This window comes from Culicoides brevitarsis, chromosome 1 (genome assembly GCF_036172545.1).
Source record: "Culicoides brevitarsis isolate CSIRO-B50_1 chromosome 1, AGI_CSIRO_Cbre_v1, whole genome shotgun sequence".
NCBI classification, from domain to species: Eukaryota; Metazoa; Arthropoda; class Insecta; order Diptera; family Ceratopogonidae; genus Culicoides; species Culicoides brevitarsis.
This window is the reverse complement of record NC_087085.1, coordinates 22298400-22316720: the sequence shown is the minus strand read 5'-3', so window position 1 is coordinate 22316720 and position 18321 is coordinate 22298400. Positions and strand designations below refer to the sequence as shown.

The window sequence follows — 18321 nt, the reverse complement described above, 5'->3', positions numbered from 1 at the left end:
TAAGAAAAAGTTTCTTGTATAAATATATTAAATTAATAATTAATTATATTAGTAGTTAAGACTGGACGATGAAGAAACAATGTATATTAGTTTAAAGATGCTCTACAATCCTTCTTCTTGATGTTATTTGACTATTGTAAATGGTAGTAAGGCCATCATCTAGCCCTTCTTGTCTAAAATTTTATTTTATTTTTGATAATTTTCTAGTTTGTTCTAAGTTTCTTCATTTCCATTTATTTAATTTTCTCCCATTCTGAAATTGGTAATTCAAGTTAATAAAAGTCTACTAAGTCTCATCTCTATATATATATAGTAAATAATATATATATATAGTTTTATATTGAAGTTGTAGTAGTAATGGAAAAGCAAAACATAAAAAATGAATATAATTACTTTGATTTGTTGGTTTTGAATGATACTTGCAGCACTCGATTTCCGAGTGTGTATCCATTCAATGCTCGTATGGCCAGCATAGCTTCTTCGTAGTTTGTCATTGTAACGAATCCGTATCCTTTGCATTGATTTGTTGCGTTGTCCTTAATAATTTTTACATTTTGAACAGCACCAAAGGGACCGAACAATTGCCACAAAGCACTTTCTTCTGTCTCGGGTGCCAAGTTGTAAATGAAAATACTCCATCCTCCGGCCGGTGCAATTGTTGGTGCAGCGGTAGGAAGCATTACATCAAGCACATCTGTAAGTAAATAAGAATTTCAGCTGTATCATAAAAATTTTACAATTTAAAATTCTGAAAAGTCGATCCATTCGGAAAAACTGTTTTGGAGCCTTTTGTTATTCAAAAGGAAATAATGAACATTCATAATATAGATTTTGTTTTTCAAAATGAACAAAATGGCGGAGGAAAATGCCGTGAATCTTAGCAAAATAAAAAAAAAGTTAAAATCTAAATATTGAGAGAAAAATAAATGTTGCATGATAAATTAAAGCGGAGCACCCCTGGCCACATAAACAGTAAATGAAAGTTATTACATATCCGTACAACCGGTTTTGGTTCGTGTTTTCCTACATTTTCAATGGCCATATAGACGCAATCCGAACGATGTTCGTACAACATACTGAAAAATTTGCCATAGTAATTTTTCCTTTTTGGGTGTATACACGCAGGGTGCATGCATGCAGTAAGAAATGCATGGAAACTAGGTAGGTACATAAAAGGGATGCGGAAAAGTATTACTACGCTTTACTAAAATGCAATCTGCATATATCGCAACATATGTGAAACAATGGATTGATTCTTTTGTAATAATTTATACGGCATGCAGAAAGACCAAACGAAATTTTCTAATACATTTTTTTAACCCCTCACACTATATGCACCACCAATTTTACACACTCATGAATATTGATCCTGTGCTACACAACAAATGTATGTACGTTTGTAACTAGTTGTAAAAATTGTGTATACAGTTTTTAGAATTAAATGTGTGTATGCAGATGCTCGTTTGATAAGGGAAATGTACCTAACTATTGAACGTTATGTATGTATGTTGTATGTATCTACTAAAATACAAAAAAGCTTTTTCTTATGTAAATTCAAAAAGCTTATGTAATATTACTAATAATGTTTGACTTGCACAAGTAAATGTATGCGGTTGATTTAAATTGAAATTCAAAATTTAAGAAAGAAAATGAAAAATGGTTTACCTCCTCCCATTGGTGAAAATCGTGCCAATCCCTTGTTGATGGGATGATGGATTGCTCCCAAGCGCCGTGTTAATGCCGGATTCAAAAATGCTGGGAGGACAGGTGCTGCAATCTTGTTATTGCTGCCGGGTGTATTTGAAAATTTCACTGTAATTGGGTCAGTTAAGCCTTGTGGAACGGTGCCATTTAATGACTGAATAGCCCGTTCGGCTTCCTTCCGTTGATCAAAACGAATGAATCCAACCCCCTTGGGCTTGTCATTGCCTTCTTGAGCAAGTACACGTGACGTAATAATTTGTCCGAAAGGACTAAATATCGATTCCAGCTCTTCCTGTGTAATTGTCTTTGGGAGACCGGATATGTACAAGTTTGCTCCTTTGATTGACTCCGAGCTGGGACGAGCAAACGACACCTTTATCACTTTGTTTTGTAATCGCAATCCATTCAGCACATTTACAGCTTGTTCGGCATCCTGAGGCCGGTGGTAGTTTACGAATCCGTAACCTAAACTCTGTCCCTTAGCTGCCCCGGGAATCAAGGGGTTCGCAATAATTACTGACTTGTCACGCACCAGCTTCACGCTTTCAACCTCGCCGACGCTCGAGAAGAGCGATCTGATTTCCTCTTCGGTCATGGTTTGCGGCAAGTAATTTACAATTAAGTTTGTGCGTGCCTCAGAGTTCTGTTGTTGCTGTTGTGCAGAGGACGCGTCTCCATTTTGCTGGACAGGTTTAGCTTGAGTTTGGTTTGCTTGTACCTCTATTCCGGTCATTTTAAAGTCGTTCATTTGTCACACACTGAATTCAGAGCCTGATAAGATGTACTTTTCCGTACAAACTACTAATTATTCTCCTATTTAACTAAAAAAGGACCTACACCCTTTTTTCCTCCGTACGTCGTGTATGTCGTGTATGTATATATAAAAAATTATCGATTTTATTTGTTTCTGGGCGGTGCGGCTATATTTCACTATTTTACCGAAAATTAATATTTTTCTCGCACTGGTTTATACGTTGTTCACTTATTTTACAAAAATACTTTTTAATTAAACTATTACACGGGCAAAAAGAGTAGTGAAGTCGACTCGGTGATGCCAAGAACAAACTGAGAACCTCTTTAATGGAGCTCGATCAATAAAGGCGAATCCTGAATTGGCACGAACGCGATTTGAGGCGTCCGTTTGTTGACATTCAAAACGTCAAAATTTTAAACGTCAAACATTGGTTGAATTAATAATTTGGCGATTTCTTTGTCATCAATGTCATTCGACTCATTGAAAATTTTTGGAAAAATTAATAACAGTTTTCCAAACTATAACAGTTTTTCCGGGTGTTTTTCCAAAGAATGATTTAATCACACTTTTCAATAAACTGGGGTAGAGATTTTTCCTCAAACTGACTTGTACAAGAAAGTTTGATTAAAATTGGGTCCCTAACTTACTTGAAAAAGAAATTTGGATTGAAATTTGATCTCAAACCCGATCAAAACTGATCTCAAAGATCGAAAGACTCTTTATATACAGCGGAAAAATTGCACAAATTGATAGTTCTTCTTTCTGTGGCCAATTATAATAATATTAAAAATGTAAGATAGGTATATAAAAAAAATGTATTATTTCTATTAATTTTTATTATCATAAGGTTTTTTTTATAAAAATGTATAAATATGTTACTTAAATTTAAACAATATTTTTATTAATTATATTTAGATAGGTATATAAAATATTTCAAAAAGGTTTGATTGTTTCTCGCAGTATCCTGCTTTTTTGTTTATTGAATGAACAAGTAAGATGAGTGCTTAGCTACTCAAGTTTTGTTTAAAAAATATATTTATTTTGAATTGAAAAAATAAAAATTATATATTTGAATACATTGCACATTAATAAAAATTAATTCAGAGGGCTTTCCCTTTATCTTCGCAACTACACTTATTATTAAAATTCATAATACCTCATACTATTTTTTCCTCGTTTATAATATGCTTCCGAGTTTAAAAAATACATATTGGCAAGAAATATTTTTTAAAAAAGTCTAATTTAAAAAGTTCCATAAAGTTAAAAAGTTTTGTAATTAATATCATATATTATGTGTAATATTGTCTTGATATTTGTTTCTACATATTCCATAGTAAAATATTAAAAAATGAAATGAATATGCATTAAATACATGTTAACTCGATAGAAAATGAAGTCATATTTAATACATTAAATATATAAGGTATGTTAAAAAAAAGTCATTATGGTTTAAATATTATATAAAATGTAGGTAATACTTATTATTGGGTTGGCCAAGCAATTTTTGCATCGAGACGATGATAAATGAATACACACTTTTTCTGTGTGAGAACCGAAACTTCTTGCGGACAATCGTGATCCGCGAGGAGTATTTCTTCACCTCCGACTAATTTGAACAATCCATAGTCTTGAGAGTTTGTTATTTGTGCTTTGTGTGCAATAATACGTGAAATTTCTCGTACTGTGGTATTTGGTCGCACTGGGATTGTTCTCGTTTGGGTGGACCCATTACTCTCATCTGGAATCACAACTTTCAAAATTGAAGAAGGATTTGTCGTCTGGATTGTCTTGTGGTTCACATCTAGCGACAATGTTTTCAGCGTGTGAACTGCACTACATACAGTGGTTAGAAAATAACCGGCCTCTCCAGAATGCATAGTTGGATTTATTAAGCCCCACATGAATTCCGCTTCAATTTCACTCGACACAAATCCCGTTTTGGCGATGACGTAAATGAGGGTGGGCAAGAAATCGTCGGCATTCATCGATGCGTTCTTCGAGTATTTGAAAATTGTGCTTACCAGGGTAAAAAGAACGTTTAATTTCTCTAATGGCAGTTCAAGCTCCTCCATCCGATGAATGAGCATGGATAAATTTAGTAATTCGGGACCATCTGGCAGGGTTATATTTGATTCCTGATATAAGAAAATTATTTAATATGTATATTTGAAGGTAAATATGAAAAACAAAGAAATACCTCGATTCCTAAATCAGCAGGTGAACATTCACTTGCAAGCTTAATGTTGTCAATCAATAGTTTCAGGTCGCCGGAGTTTGTGTAAAAGTCAACAAAGAGTTTGTAAAGATGCTCTTTTAGTGGCAAAACGACCAAAATATGCATGACATTTTCGAGAATGGTGTCCAAATTCAAAAATTCATTTGGCTTCAATCGTGAACACGCTTGCTGTACCTCCTCCTGAAAGTTTCCTTCGCCGTGTTTTACAAGATAGTTTTTCATGCCACTCATAAACTGCCGCATGTTACGCATTACCACTTGTGGAGATGTCTCGTGTGATTCTTTAGTGCAACAAATGAAATTTTCAACATTTTTAGCAAAAGTCGATGAAGAATTTTTTGCCAGTTCTAATGCATATGCCTCTACGCTTTCGCCAGGACTTATGTTAGATGTACGATTTTGTGGATGAACTGCAATGAAGAGAAAAAAGAAGAAATCATTAAATCAAAACTGTCGTAAATAACTAATCATCAACTGAAAAAAGAGAAAGAGCTTTATCTCGCAAGTTCATCAAAACTCCCTGATTTTTTTCCCTTTGTTTTGATTGACTGATTGATTGATTTATTATAAGTGTGAAATATTTTACACTTATCAGTTATAAACTTCATCAGAGATTAATTCAATTAAGATGAAGTTTTTATATTCGCGGAATATGATTGAATGAAATTATTAAATTAAATAGGTACCTAGAAAGTGTTTTATCCACTCTAAAATCTTTTTCAAAAGACTTTTCCTTGTTTTGTACTTGTCGGTGATTTCTAGAGCAATTTCATAAGAGGAAAATATACTGAGCTCATAATGGAAACATTCGATGCCTTTATAGACGAAAATGTGATCCAAATTGAGTAAAAGACTACCATTGTCACTCAATCCAAAAGTTTTCTCGATGTTCAATCCTTTTTTGTGATGCAAATATTCGGATGCCCTAGTAACAGGAACGATCACAGGTTCTAAAATTGGTCCCATTAGAGACCTTTGAAAGCACTCTTTATCGTATGTTGTGAATATTGGTTTCCCCTTTATTATCACTAGGGATTTGTGACTATCATTCTTTTTCTCGGAACTTTTTTCATCAACCTCACAGTCCAGTTCTACCATGATCCAAGTGGATAACATTCTCTCTTCTTTGTACAACTCGACTATTTCTGGTGCAGTAAAAAACTCGTCTGGCGGCACAATTTCTCGTTCGGTATGACATAGATCATGCAAGTTTTCCAGACGTTTCTGCAAGTTGTCCGAGTTTTTCTGCAGCATCTGAGCTTTGCAACTTTTATTTGTTTGGTCATTCGGAAATGCCTTGAATTTACAATCAATCTCAAAATTTCTCTGCGTTTTCCGGCCATTATTCGGGTTCTCGCACTTTGCGAGCCACAACCTTTTGAAGAATTTCATGGCAAATTTTAAAGAGATTTTTTCCTGATCTAACGAATCGCTTGAAACGAAAACTCCTCATTGATATCCGTACAATGAGCCACTCGACTCAAAATCACAAAATGCACTAAAACTTTGTGCCAGAACAGTTGTAAACAATACTCTGAAATACAAACTGTTTCTTCGCACTCGATGTGAGTCATTTACGCAAGCGCGTTTCAAAAATACTTGCAAATGCACTATCGAGGTGCATGTAAATGAGAGACGGACAGACAAACAACCCTTACACTCTTGTTCGCACTTGAAACCCGAACAATTTAAAGTAAAACATAGTGATAACAGAAAAAAACAGAAGTAATAAAATGTCGTAATTAGAGCGAGATGCAAAATAGGTGTCTATGACTAATCAATGGAATATTTATTTTACAATAGGAAATAGGGAATATAAGCCGTAGGTAAACCAAGATTTAGGTCGCCTGAATAAACAATATTTCGTGTAAGATTTGTAACCGATCTCTGTGATATTAACGTCGCCTCACACGTTTTTATTAGCAACAAAGTAAAATATAAATTACTTACTATTTTTTTTAAATAAATATTTGTTATCAGTGATAATAAAGACAGTGAGAAATACTTAAGTAAATCAATGTCAAACTGGAATCAGAGTTTGCTCCTGTCTACAAGTCTACCTAGTTTCAACGAAACTCCCTGTGTGTACTATTCAAAAGGACACACATCTGAATACGTACAAGTTGTCACTGATTAGAAAATGATGCAACAATAATGATGTTTAACATAATATGCATTTGATCATTCACCCATATAAGTCACATGAGATGTCTACGACGTAATTGTAAAAGAAAGACTATTTTCGATAGACCTTGCGTTACTTTTTGTTTTTATATAGAAATCGGAGCACCTAAAATCACACAAGGTTTAACTTCGGGCCTCAAGAACACGCCGTTTTTCCATCAAATATTCCATTTCATTTAAAAAAAGTTCAGAATAGATGATTTTTGAACATTTTTGTAGAGAAATTTTCCACCTGAAAATTTAGTTTTTTCTCATGATTTTTAGAAGTGATTTTGAAAACTTTCAAGAACCGATTTACTGTTAAGTCTTTTACATGACAAAATGATCACTTAATACTAATATTATGAATACTGTAAGCCGTACTTACTCAAGATATTTTGTGTTTCTCTTACACGATGACGACTAGCGATCGTTGCGGTTTTTTGAGTCTTATTGATTGGCCTTCTAATGCTTGAGGTGTCGCCAATTTGATATTCCCAGTGCCAAGGGTCACTGTACCTGGTCCCATCACTATACGTTGTATCCGAATATCGACATCCGTCAACGTTGTCGTATTTTGACTGTCGGTAATTTTCGATGTCGATTTCGCCAACAATTGTTCGTTCGAAAGAAAGGTCAGGAAATTTATTCAGTATGAGTTTGTGCAACAAAATGTTGCTATTTCGATTAATTGAACATTTAGATTGCTGCTCCAATATATTTAGATCCCTGTCTTTCAAACCGTCATTGGACATCCACGAATCGAAAGCTATTCCTCTCTATTTAAATAAAAAACTAAATTAACTGTCGGTCTCTCTATTCAAAATTAAAACGTACCCTCTTTCCTTCCAAATGAGCACTTTTCACTGTATCATCGGTCACTTTGCGCATAGTACACAACTCATCGAATTCTTTAGAATTTTCAAACGGAATCCAGTCTTTATTTTTGGTGCTTTGTGCTGTATTATTCGAGGAGAGGTCCCAACTGAACCGATTTTGTTTGATTCGATTATCGTGACCCATTGCGTTGCATAAATTGGTGCTGCTTTGATGTAATTTACTGAGAAATGGATTGGTGCTGATGTTTGGGTGAACATTAATTGGTGTGAGAAGCGTAGAGGATGATCCCATTTGTTTGAGCCCTACACAAAATATATATAAATATGCATAATCAATGTAAAAAAATTCAAATTTTTTAGCTCACCTTGATTAGTATTTAAATCAATTTTATTTGGAATCGTTCCTCTGAAACTGGAAAGAGATCGGCCATTCGATGTTGCGTCATTGTGGGTCCAAAGGTCTTCATAATCTGATTGTTTTTCTGACAACCCACTTCGACAGTATGACGATGTTGATTCTATAATATCAGATTCTTGATAATGTTTCGATTCTTTTCTACGGTTTCTTTTAGAGCTAGAGGTGAGCATGCTCTTTTCGTTGTCAATGGTTAACACTTCATCTTCACTGTTCGATATGTCTTTTATATTACACTGGCCCTCCGGAGATAGGCGTTTAATGTCACATGGAAACGGATTGTTTTTTCCAGTGTCGAGCTGCTGCTGTTGAGGGGCACTGAACGTGAATGTAACGCTAAAGTTGCTGTGATCCGATGGAGTCATCGAAATTTTTGAAAGTCTAGGTGGTGGAGTTGGTGGACTTTTTAAATTCAATGTCGTTGGAGGTTGTGGTCTTGTAGTGGGAACAAGATTAATTATTTGTTTTTGTGATGTTTGACTACAATCGCTCGAGCCACTCGATGTTCTGCCCTGAATAGTGAATGGTTCACTTACAATTGGGGTCAATGGTAGCTTGAAGGTGCTGGTTTTTCCGATTATCGGACTTGGATCACTACAAGAGAAACTATTTGAGGACGTTGGACTTAGAATCTGCTGAGTATTATTCAATGAGAAACTGCTTATTGTAGAAATTGTGTCAGATAAGGGAGACAAACATTCATTTTGATCCATGGTACAGCTTGTGTTGGAACTGAAAATTGTTAAACCGATGCCACTGCTAGTATCTGGTGATGTAATTTCGTTGTCACTCTTAAGACTAGCGATATTGCTTTGCCAAAATTCTTGTCCAAGTAACGCTAAAGATGACAATTTTTGTCTATTATTAATTTCTCTTATTGACTTTGGAAGACAGAGTTGCACAGGAAGCTCTTCACAGACAGATGAATAGTGAGCAATGAGTGCTGGAATCGAATCAAATTTTTCTCGTGAATTCTCGAGACTAAGAACACCGTTTTGCGATATTATCAAATAATGCTCGATATATGGGCCTAAATCAGCTGGTAATCGAACTGAAATCGCCATTGTGTTTTGCTGACTGGATCCTCTTACTATGAAGGTCTAAAAAAATACTTTATAAATATATAATTTTTCAACGTTTAATCAAAACTTTTACTTACTCCTTCTTCTTTCCCTTGCAGCAGGTGCACAGCGCCTGATCTTTGGATACCCGGTATAAACCACAAAGAATGTGTCCGCAAAAGTCTCTCCAAAATGCTGATATCACATATCCTACTGCTGGAGCTTTCCGAGTAAGCAGATCCACTGGAAGTGCATTCGTCTTCTGCTAAATCTCCAGTATCAGTCATCGATGAGTTCCGTTGTTCCACATCTTTTACTGATGTGTCTACTGGAGCCTCTTCTTGGATAAGAGATTGTCTTTCATCGTCGGTACTATAGAGTCTGATATTCGAGAAAGCTTCCAGTTTCAAGTCGGAAAATCTCTTGATACTAGTAGGTGGTGTAGATTCTGGATATGACTGACACACTTCAGCGTATCTTTTGGTGAAATCTTTGTTTCTTAATTCTATGTCGAGCACCTCTTCGTCTTCGTCCGAAGAGACATTTTTATTGAATCCGGAATTCACATTGCTCACAGCGTATGACTCACTATTGTCGTGCAGCAATAATTGATCACAATCTTCGGAGATTTGGTTAGTACGTTCCATCATTGAGCTAAATACGAAAGAGAAAACAGATAATAATTAGAATGTGAAGTTAATCGTAGCGGCCGTATTATTAAATAGTTATTGTGTAAGACAGTACATCTCATTGTATTAATACCAATTAAGGGGCTTTGGTCACATTCCATCACACTGCATTTATTTATTTTTATATAGATCTAAACTAAACTATGCTTTAAAATAAAAATAAGTAATGTCAATTTTGATTCTTTTTACATACATCTAAATAAGATGTTCAATTAATTTGGTCTTAGTGTAAAAGAAGTTCTTTGATTCAAAGTGTCTCTTTGTTGACAAATTGCACAAAATCTATTCTTTAATTTACCTAATTAATGAATATTTTGAAATATTTGTGTGGAAAATACTTTGAGATTTTTTTCTTATCTATTTACACTGAATATTAACTAATAATTATACATAATTACTCACTTTTAAAAATATTTTAACCCATAATACCTAAATAAATATTTTAGCAAATGAGAGTCCGATATTAGAATGGACCGTCCCTCTGAAAATCCGGTGCAGAGAAGAAACCCAAATTGTGCATTTCGTTTTCAAAAGTGTATACTCGACCCTTTTTCATTAATTTTTTTACAGAATTGCTGTATTTATTATTTATTTAAAGATGTAATGGATTTCCCGAAAAGGACAAGAAAGGTTTTCATCAAAACATTTAAATGGTTGTAAAACCGATCTGATTGTCATTAAAAAAAAACTTCCTAACTTATAATTTTTTACTAAATTTTATGTTAGCAGTCTATTATAGTTCGAGGCTAGACAAGACTACCTAGTCATAGAAGCTACTAAGACATAGATAAATATTTATTATTTTTTTTTTAAATATGTTCCGCTAAGATCCCATTAATATGTACATTAAAGTTTAGGTAAGATCAGGAAATGGACACATTGAAATAAAAATCGTTAGAAATTTCGACAACTTTTAACGAGCAACAAAAGATAAAGTTAAGGTCGCCTTGGGAATAAATCAGGACTCCTATAATGTCATAGAAAAACAATAAAATAAATGTGTGATGAAGCTGGTACGGGCATGTTCTTAGAAAAAAAGGTCCTCATCTTCATCAAAAAATGAGAATAGAGCGCTCACAAGAGATATGACGCGGACAGAGGTTGCAGGCAGTGACTCCATGGAATCACAGATAAAGAAATTCAAAATAATAATTTATATATCAGAACGTATGAATTTCAATAAAATGAAAAAGAAAAAGAGACGTACCAATGCACAATGCATAAAACGTACTACCTTTTTTATAGGGTGGAAGTCATTCGGCATTGACGACCATTGGCGACAACAAAAACGAAGTTTAACAAGCCTCAAAGCCTCAAAAAGCCAGAAAAACGAGTACAATGGAGACTGTTCGGCTGTTTAACGCAGAGGTAACATTCAAGTGTATATTACGATATAAAATTTCATTGGAAGTTTCGAAAAAAAGATAAAATGTTCGACAGTTCGTGTTACGCTTAAAATGGCGAACACAATTCAAGCTTTCGGAATTTTCTTAGCGTTTCCGTAACTTTTACCAGCCATTTTCAGGCAACTGAATTTAGATTTCTTTTGAGTTCTAAGAAGAATAACAATATTTTTTTTGCTTTTCAGCTGCAAAGCTTGTACGAAATCACACCCCCGATATCAAAACAAAAAATGGGCTCCATTACCCGGACAGCGATGAAATCTATAAAATTCTATAAGCATGTAGTGCAAAGTGTCGAAAAGTTCATTCAAAAATGTAAAACTGAATACAAAATACCCGGATTGTATGTGATAGACTCGATTGTCCGTCAATCAAGACACCAGTTTGGGCCAGAGAAGGATGTTTTTGCTCCCAGATTTGCCCGAAACATGGAGACTACTTTTGCCCACTTATTCAAGTGTCCGCCAGAAGATAAGGTAAATTGTAAAACTACTGAAAAATTACTGTAATTTAACGATTAATTTTTATTTTGTAGAGTAAAATCATCAGAGTGCTAAATTTGTGGCAGAAAAATAGTGTTTTTCCACCCGAAACAGTCCAGCCGCTCTTTGATTTGGCAAATCCAGATCATCCGTTGCACCAAAGTCAAGCTTTGGAAGCTGCAAACAACTCCATGGATCAAAGTCTTCAGTTGGGTCCAGGAGACGAATTGTTAGCTGGACAAGACAAGAGCAAGCCATTGGATCAAAATACCATTCGACAATTGCAGCAATTTCAACAAATGCTAATGCGTCAAACATCGGGTGAGAACTCATCGGTGAAATTCAACAAGAATCTTCTCGACTTTGATTATGGGGAGGATGAAGAAGATCATGGTGCCCATAGCTCGTCGCCTCACGCTTCAAACGCCATACCAGATGTAAGAAATTTAAGATATTCCCTTTGATGTGTTACTGTTATTCACAGACACTTACTTAATTTTATTTAGCCTAAAAGCTTAACACAGATTTTATCAGATCCCAATATTGTAAAGCACCTTCAAAATATTCAAATCTTAAAACAGAACGAAATGGAAAATCAAAAAAATACAAAGCTAACTGAAATGAGGTTGCAAGAGGAAAAATTTGAAAAACATTTAGCCACTGTCTTAAAAGTGAGGAGAAAGCAAAAATTAGAAAGCGATTTAAAGTCAAATTGTTTAAAATTATTTGTCTATCCTTACAGAAACTTCCATTTGCTAACGAATGTGATCTAAGCAAACAATCGACAAATGATTATTCTTTGCAGAGTCAGACTACTTACGGAATGGGATCGAGCGCCTATAACACCTTACAATACGTTCAAATGCAAGCAGAGGCAGGGAATATGCCAGATACCGATCCAGAGGTCCAATTTGTGTCAAGCAACGACAAGGATGAAGTTATAAACTTAGATGCCAATGAGTCTAGATCTTCGTCTCCGAGGCATGATAGGTAAAGTTAAATATTTTTTCTTTATCCGAACATTTCGAGTTAATGAAATTTTCACTTTAGGTACCGTCGCCGAAGATCACGTTCAAGGTCTAGAGATCGCTCCAAACGCGATCGAAGAAGACGCACTCTCAGTAGAAGTCGTAGTCGTTCACCAAGGTAAGTAATTTAATTGGAATTTCGATCATGAATATTGGAAATACATATTTCGATATTCGATAGACGTAGCAGAAGATCCAGAGAACGTGAACGAGAGCATGAAAAAGAACGCAAACGAAAAGGTTTACCCGACATAAAGAAAGATCATTTGAGCGGTAAGTTGAAACTTTACACCGCATATTAACAGACATTCATTCAATTAATATTTATCAACTTGCAGTTTGCAGTACGACATTATGGGTTGGTCATCTAAGCAAATTAGTTCAACAGGAGGAACTATCTGATACTTTTGGAAAGTATGGCGATATCGTCAGTATTGATATGATTCCACCGAGAGGTTGTGCTTTTATTGTCATGCATCGTCGACAGGATGCATACAAAAGTATGCAAGCTCTCAAGGGTTACAAAATGCATAATCGTGTAATTACAATTTCCTGGGCTGCTGGCAAAGGCGTAAAAAGCAAAGAGTGGAAGGATTACTGGGATATTGATTTGGGTAATTTATTTGTTTTTAATGTTCTTTCATTTTTTTCTTAATTTTTAAATTTTATTTTTTAGGAGTCAGTTACATACCATGGAATAAATTGACCAAAACCACTAATTTTTCGGAACTCGAAGAAGGTGGTATGTTTGATGAGGAGACTATGCCATCATGGCTTAAGGATAAACTGAAAGAGCAACCTGCAAAAGAAGAGGGAGAAATGGCGATGCCTCCTAATCCTTTAATGTTTGGAGTTCCTCCAGCAATAGACACTAGTCAACCGCCTCCAGCTCCAGCTTTGATGATACCGAATTTCCCGATGACTCCTGTTCCTAGGTAAATTGTACAATAATTTTAAGTATTTTAGTAGTATTTATTAATATGGAATTTGTAGACTTATAACACCAATGGGAATTCCCGTACCCATGTTGAATATCCCACCTCCTCACATGATGATGTCCAATCCAGCATCCGCTTTAATGCCATTGAATCCATTTTCTGCGCCACCTCCTTCATTCAACGCTCAACTGTTTGGTAACTCAGTTCCAGTTCCAATAACCAATGCCACAGATGATCATATGGATATTGAAGGTGAAGAAGAGATGTCTAACAACAGCAATAAACCTCCCGTGAAATCGCACGATGGTGGTTACAATGCTGGTGCAAATCAAAAATCTTATAATCAATTGCAAATGGGAGGTGGTCAAAGAAATGACGATCGAACTCGAGACCAACAAGGTAGAAGAGACAACTCTGATCGACATGATCATCGGCATGGCAACAGATTCAACTCAGCAGAACGTGAGGACTCCTACGAAAGGGACAGCAGACGACCAAGAGGATTGAGAAATTCAGGAGGTCCTATGCGGCATGACCGGGAAAGACCGTTACAGGACCGTTTAAGAGACATGGCTGGCAACAATGGCACTCCAGGTGGTCGTTATGGTCCACGTGGTGATAATCGTGGAAATTATCGCAATGAAAATTATCAAGGGGCAATGCAAAGAAATGGTGAGTATTATTAATAATCAAGGATTTTTTTTATTAATTAATTTTGTTTAAAGATTTCAACCGTGGTGATGATGGCTATGATCGTCGAAATTTCGGAGGTAATAGATTTAACAATAATATGCCTCCTATGCGTGGGGGACGGGGTGGAAATCAATTTGGATCGAGAATGCAGTCCAATTATGGCCCCAGACCAGGTAATGCAAGAATAAAATAATTGTTTTCATCATTTTTATTCTCAATACTTGATATGCAGGGTTTCAACGATATTCAATGTACGACGAGGAACGTAATAATCGAGGTCCAGATAGACGTAAACAGTGGAATGACGATATGGAAGAAAGACCTGATCGAAATTCTCCAAAATATGAAAAGAAACAAGATGAGGAAGAAACTTGGGACAATGAAGCAGAGCCTCGATGGAATGAAAATGAGTCTCAAACTAATGAAGATTGTTCAGCATCCGCAAATTCTTCAAATAAAAATGACACTAATGCAATGAACGAACCTCAAGATGTACCTCAGTCAGAGGAGCTGCCTCAAGATCAGCAAGAGTCAGTTGTGCATTCAGATAACAACGTGGCAAACCAGATGCAAGAGGAAAATGTCGTCATGGAGGAAAATGTACCACAAGACACAAATGCCAGTGAAAATATGGACAACAATCAAAAGGAAAACACAGAAACGCAAGAAGGTGGAACAACACCCTTGTTTGACGAGTGAACTTTATTTTCTACAAGTCAAACAATATTTATAACGTTAAAATTTACAAATCTGACAAACAAAATGTCTATAACACACAATATCAGAAAGTTATTTTTTAAAAAGTATGGCTGTGATAAAACTAGATAGGGTAGCTTATGTCTGATTTTTAATGTATGTCTTCAAACTTTTTTTTTTTTAGTTAAGTTTAGTGTTTGTGTGAAAAAATATTGGTTACGAATTTTCCAATTTGTAAAATAAAGCTCTTAAAACAACTACAAAAAAGAGAAAATATGAACATAGTAATCACCATACATAATTTTTGATATGATTTTACTACCCTATTTAAGAAAAGAACGTGGACAAGTTAAAATATCACAGCCAGGTTATCAATTTCCAAATTTTAAAGAGGATTCACACGGTGCTTTCTTTCGAATTTGAAAGGAAGTGCAAGGTATAGTGACTTTATTATATTATTATTATTATTATCGATATTTTGATATATGATTATTACTCATTCGATTGATTATTGAAAATATAAATTCTTACAATATAAATATTTTAAAATTGAAAAACATGCGTATTTATAAAAAAAAATATCAAATTTAATTTTTGAAATTTTCGAAACTTTTCTTTACACACGATACAAATATATAAAAGCGCACAGAAGAATATTTAAAGAAAAGGAAAGGTGTTGAAATTTAAAAAGATTATTTTATTAAACCAAAATATTTTACAATCAAGTAGTGAAAATTGCAAGTTTTACCAATCATCAATATTAAAATCTTCTACAATGTCTACTGCATTGTTTGTCGTATCATCTTCGATGTCCGCTTGTGCATCAGATACTTCATCGCTAGCTACCTTCTGTTTCTTTATCTTTTTCGTTTTCTTCTGCTTCTTTTGAACTTTTTCAATTTCTAACTCATTTTCACTGTCGCTGGATGGGAAAAGATCCACAGGACCATCCTCATTTTTTCGTTTATTGGCTGTCTTCTTTATTGACGGCAAATCATGAGCATTGATAACATCGGTATTAGCAGCTTCCTTTCTCTTCTTCTTCGTTGTTGTCGCAAGCCATTGCTCATAGTATTTCCATAAAGGCGTTCCCTTATTCTTGACATTCTGTTCCCATCCAGCAATCATCTGATAATCTTTTAAGCCAAAATTGATTTTGGTTCGTTCTTGTTCCACAAATTTTGAGTTCTCTTCAATTTTGTCAACTAGTTCCTTGAGTTTTTTATTGTACTTGGCATTACCTCCGGTCTTCATGTATTGCCGAAGCATCATGAGTGGCATAACGACTAAATCTGGGAACGCAATGCTACAGGATTCATTGGCCAAGTATTCGAGCGTCAATCCGAATACTTGTTCAATGACTTCGTCTTTGAATGCATTTTCCTGGCATTGGCTTTGTGACAAGTGAAGGATGCATGTGAACTTTAAAGGTCTCATGGACAACTTTTTATGTTTCGCTAAGAACGTCGACGAACTAAGAGTTTCCAGAATGAATGGCAAAAGTGGGATGAAGGTCCTTGTGTTGCGCGACAAGTTTATTAACATGCTACAGCAGTGGAAACGAAGCGGGAAGTATGCCGCAGTAGGAATCAATTTTATGACACTCATTATGATGCTAACAATTGGATAGATCAAGGGTTGCAGTTGTGGCTTGTTGTTTGTGATTGACAAAATATCGACCCAGAGCCGTAGCGAATTGATGTACTGCCAATTGTAGACTGCTTGTTGACTTTCTTTCTTTTTGAGGACCACGGCGTTTCTCAAGTGAATTGCCAGTTGACGAATATACAAAAAGGCATGTTGGTATGCGACATTCAGATCTAAGGCAAACATTTCTGCCAATGATCTTCGCATGAAATTTATGTTTGGAAGTGTCGATGGACTAACAAATTTGCTGTTTTGCACATAAGACAAATACATTACTTTAAGAACGTTGCTCAGGTAAGTCGGTTGCTGCTCTCTGGTGATTCTCAAAATGCATATGAACGCCAAAATACGGATGGTCTCCTCAGATCCGCTCCACAATTTGACTAACCGTTTCAAGACTGGTTTCGTGATAGATGGGAAGGCAGGCAATGTGGATGCCAATTGGTGCAAATGCTTCAGCAATACAGTCAAAATGTTGTGTGAAGTGACATTTTCTAGCAAATTTACAATGTCAAGAAGATAGAGACGCAACAGCGATTGAATTTTTTTGAATTTTTTAGCCTTGTGAATCGATTTGATGTTTCCGGGAGCCAAAATTCCCAGGAATTTCTTCAAAGCAGGCTCCAAGTTAAGGATACATAATTGCAAGACCCCATTGAACACAGCTGATCCCTCAACGACGAATTTACCTTTTTTGGTATTGTCCCCGGAAATTGATAGCAGTGCTGAATTAAATGCCTGTGTAACGTCCTTCAAAACTTGAATGTCTATTTTTTCCGCTTTCAAAGACGCCTCCCAGCTCTTCAACATCTTCAAAGTAATCGTTGATGATGAGTGAGACGGTGACTCGTCATCTTCTTGCTCAAAGTCACTTTCGTCACTAGCCACTTCCAATTTCTCTGGTTTGTGGACCTTGTCATCCGGTTCTTCGTCATTTTCAGAATCTTCATCGCCAGAGCCACCTTCATCAAATTCACCACCAAATTTGAGGAGTTTCTTATCATTTTTCTCCAAAAAATTGTAAAATTCAGGATCCACGTTTTTGAGACGTTTCAAGGCTTCTTTGTGCTTTTTCTCATCCTGAAATTCGTCATCGCTCTCAGATTCGTCATCAGCTTCTTCTGCTTCTATCTTACTTTTCTTTTGTTTCTTCTCAACTTTTTCCTCGTTCTTATTTTCGCCATTCTCTGTAACCTTTTGTTTTTTGCCTTTCTTTTTTAAACTCATCTTAGGCTCAACAATTTCCTCGACATCTGCTTTTTTGGATTTCTTTTTTGGCTTTACATCCTTAACCTTCTTTTCCTGCTTAGGTTTCTTTGGAGATGCTACTTTCAATTCGGGCAATTCTTCTTCATCGGAAGCTTGATCATCGTCGTCCGATGCAACATCTAGATTTTCGAGGAAATTATCCACGTTCATGGACGAGAAATCTAGTTTTCCCTTCTTCATTTTTTTCATCTTCTGAAAAATATTCTGTCATTAGCGAGGCAATAATCAAATCAAAACGTTTCTTACCATTTTAATTACAGCTTTTCAAACACCTCTGACCACATGTGTTATTGTAAATAGACTG

The 18321-nt window shown here is 35.5% G+C and overlaps 3 protein-coding genes across 4 annotated transcripts; 1 reads left to right on the top strand and 2 right to left on the bottom strand.

Annotated features, from left to right (window-relative positions):
• On the bottom strand, positions 1-2799 carry LOC134827463 (protein elav). Its single transcript, XM_063840105.1, has 3 exons — positions 1666-2799; positions 394-694; positions 1-253 (listed from the first exon to the last, which is right to left on the bottom strand). The coding sequence occupies exons 1-3, from the start codon at positions 2450-2452 to the stop codon at positions 238-240; spliced, it is 1104 nt and encodes a 367-aa protein (XP_063696175.1). The 5' UTR covers positions 2453-2799; the 3' UTR covers positions 1-237.
• Positions 2800-3900: 1101 nt separating this feature from the next.
• On the bottom strand, positions 3901-18309 carry LOC134837460 (uncharacterized). The gene is given in 9 exon segments (XM_063852835.1): positions 3901-4593; positions 4656-5104; positions 5381-6139; positions 7246-7636; positions 7695-7999; positions 8062-9211; positions 9271-9826; positions 15847-18209; positions 18264-18309. Coding segments are annotated over 9 exon segments (6669 nt in total). The 5' UTR covers positions 18267-18309.
• On the top strand, positions 11112-15715 carry LOC134826975 (SR-related and CTD-associated factor 4). 2 transcript variants are annotated; one of them, XM_063839489.1, is made up of 12 exons: positions 11112-11229; positions 11450-11740; positions 11800-12183; positions 12253-12417; positions 12489-12736; positions 12797-12892; positions 12956-13047; positions 13113-13388; positions 13451-13709; positions 13768-14384; positions 14438-14578; positions 14638-15715. In XM_063839489.1, the coding sequence occupies exons 1-12, from the start codon at positions 11200-11202 to the stop codon at positions 15102-15104; spliced, it is 3066 nt and encodes a 1021-aa protein (XP_063695559.1). In that variant the 5' UTR covers positions 11112-11199; the 3' UTR covers positions 15105-15715. The 2 variants fall into 2 exon arrangements, with proteins under 2 accessions (XP_063695559.1, XP_063695560.1); XM_063839490.1 differs by lacking the exon at positions 12253-12417 and having other exon boundaries at positions 12552-12736; positions 14638-15710.
• Positions 18310-18321: the final 12 nt, after the last annotated feature.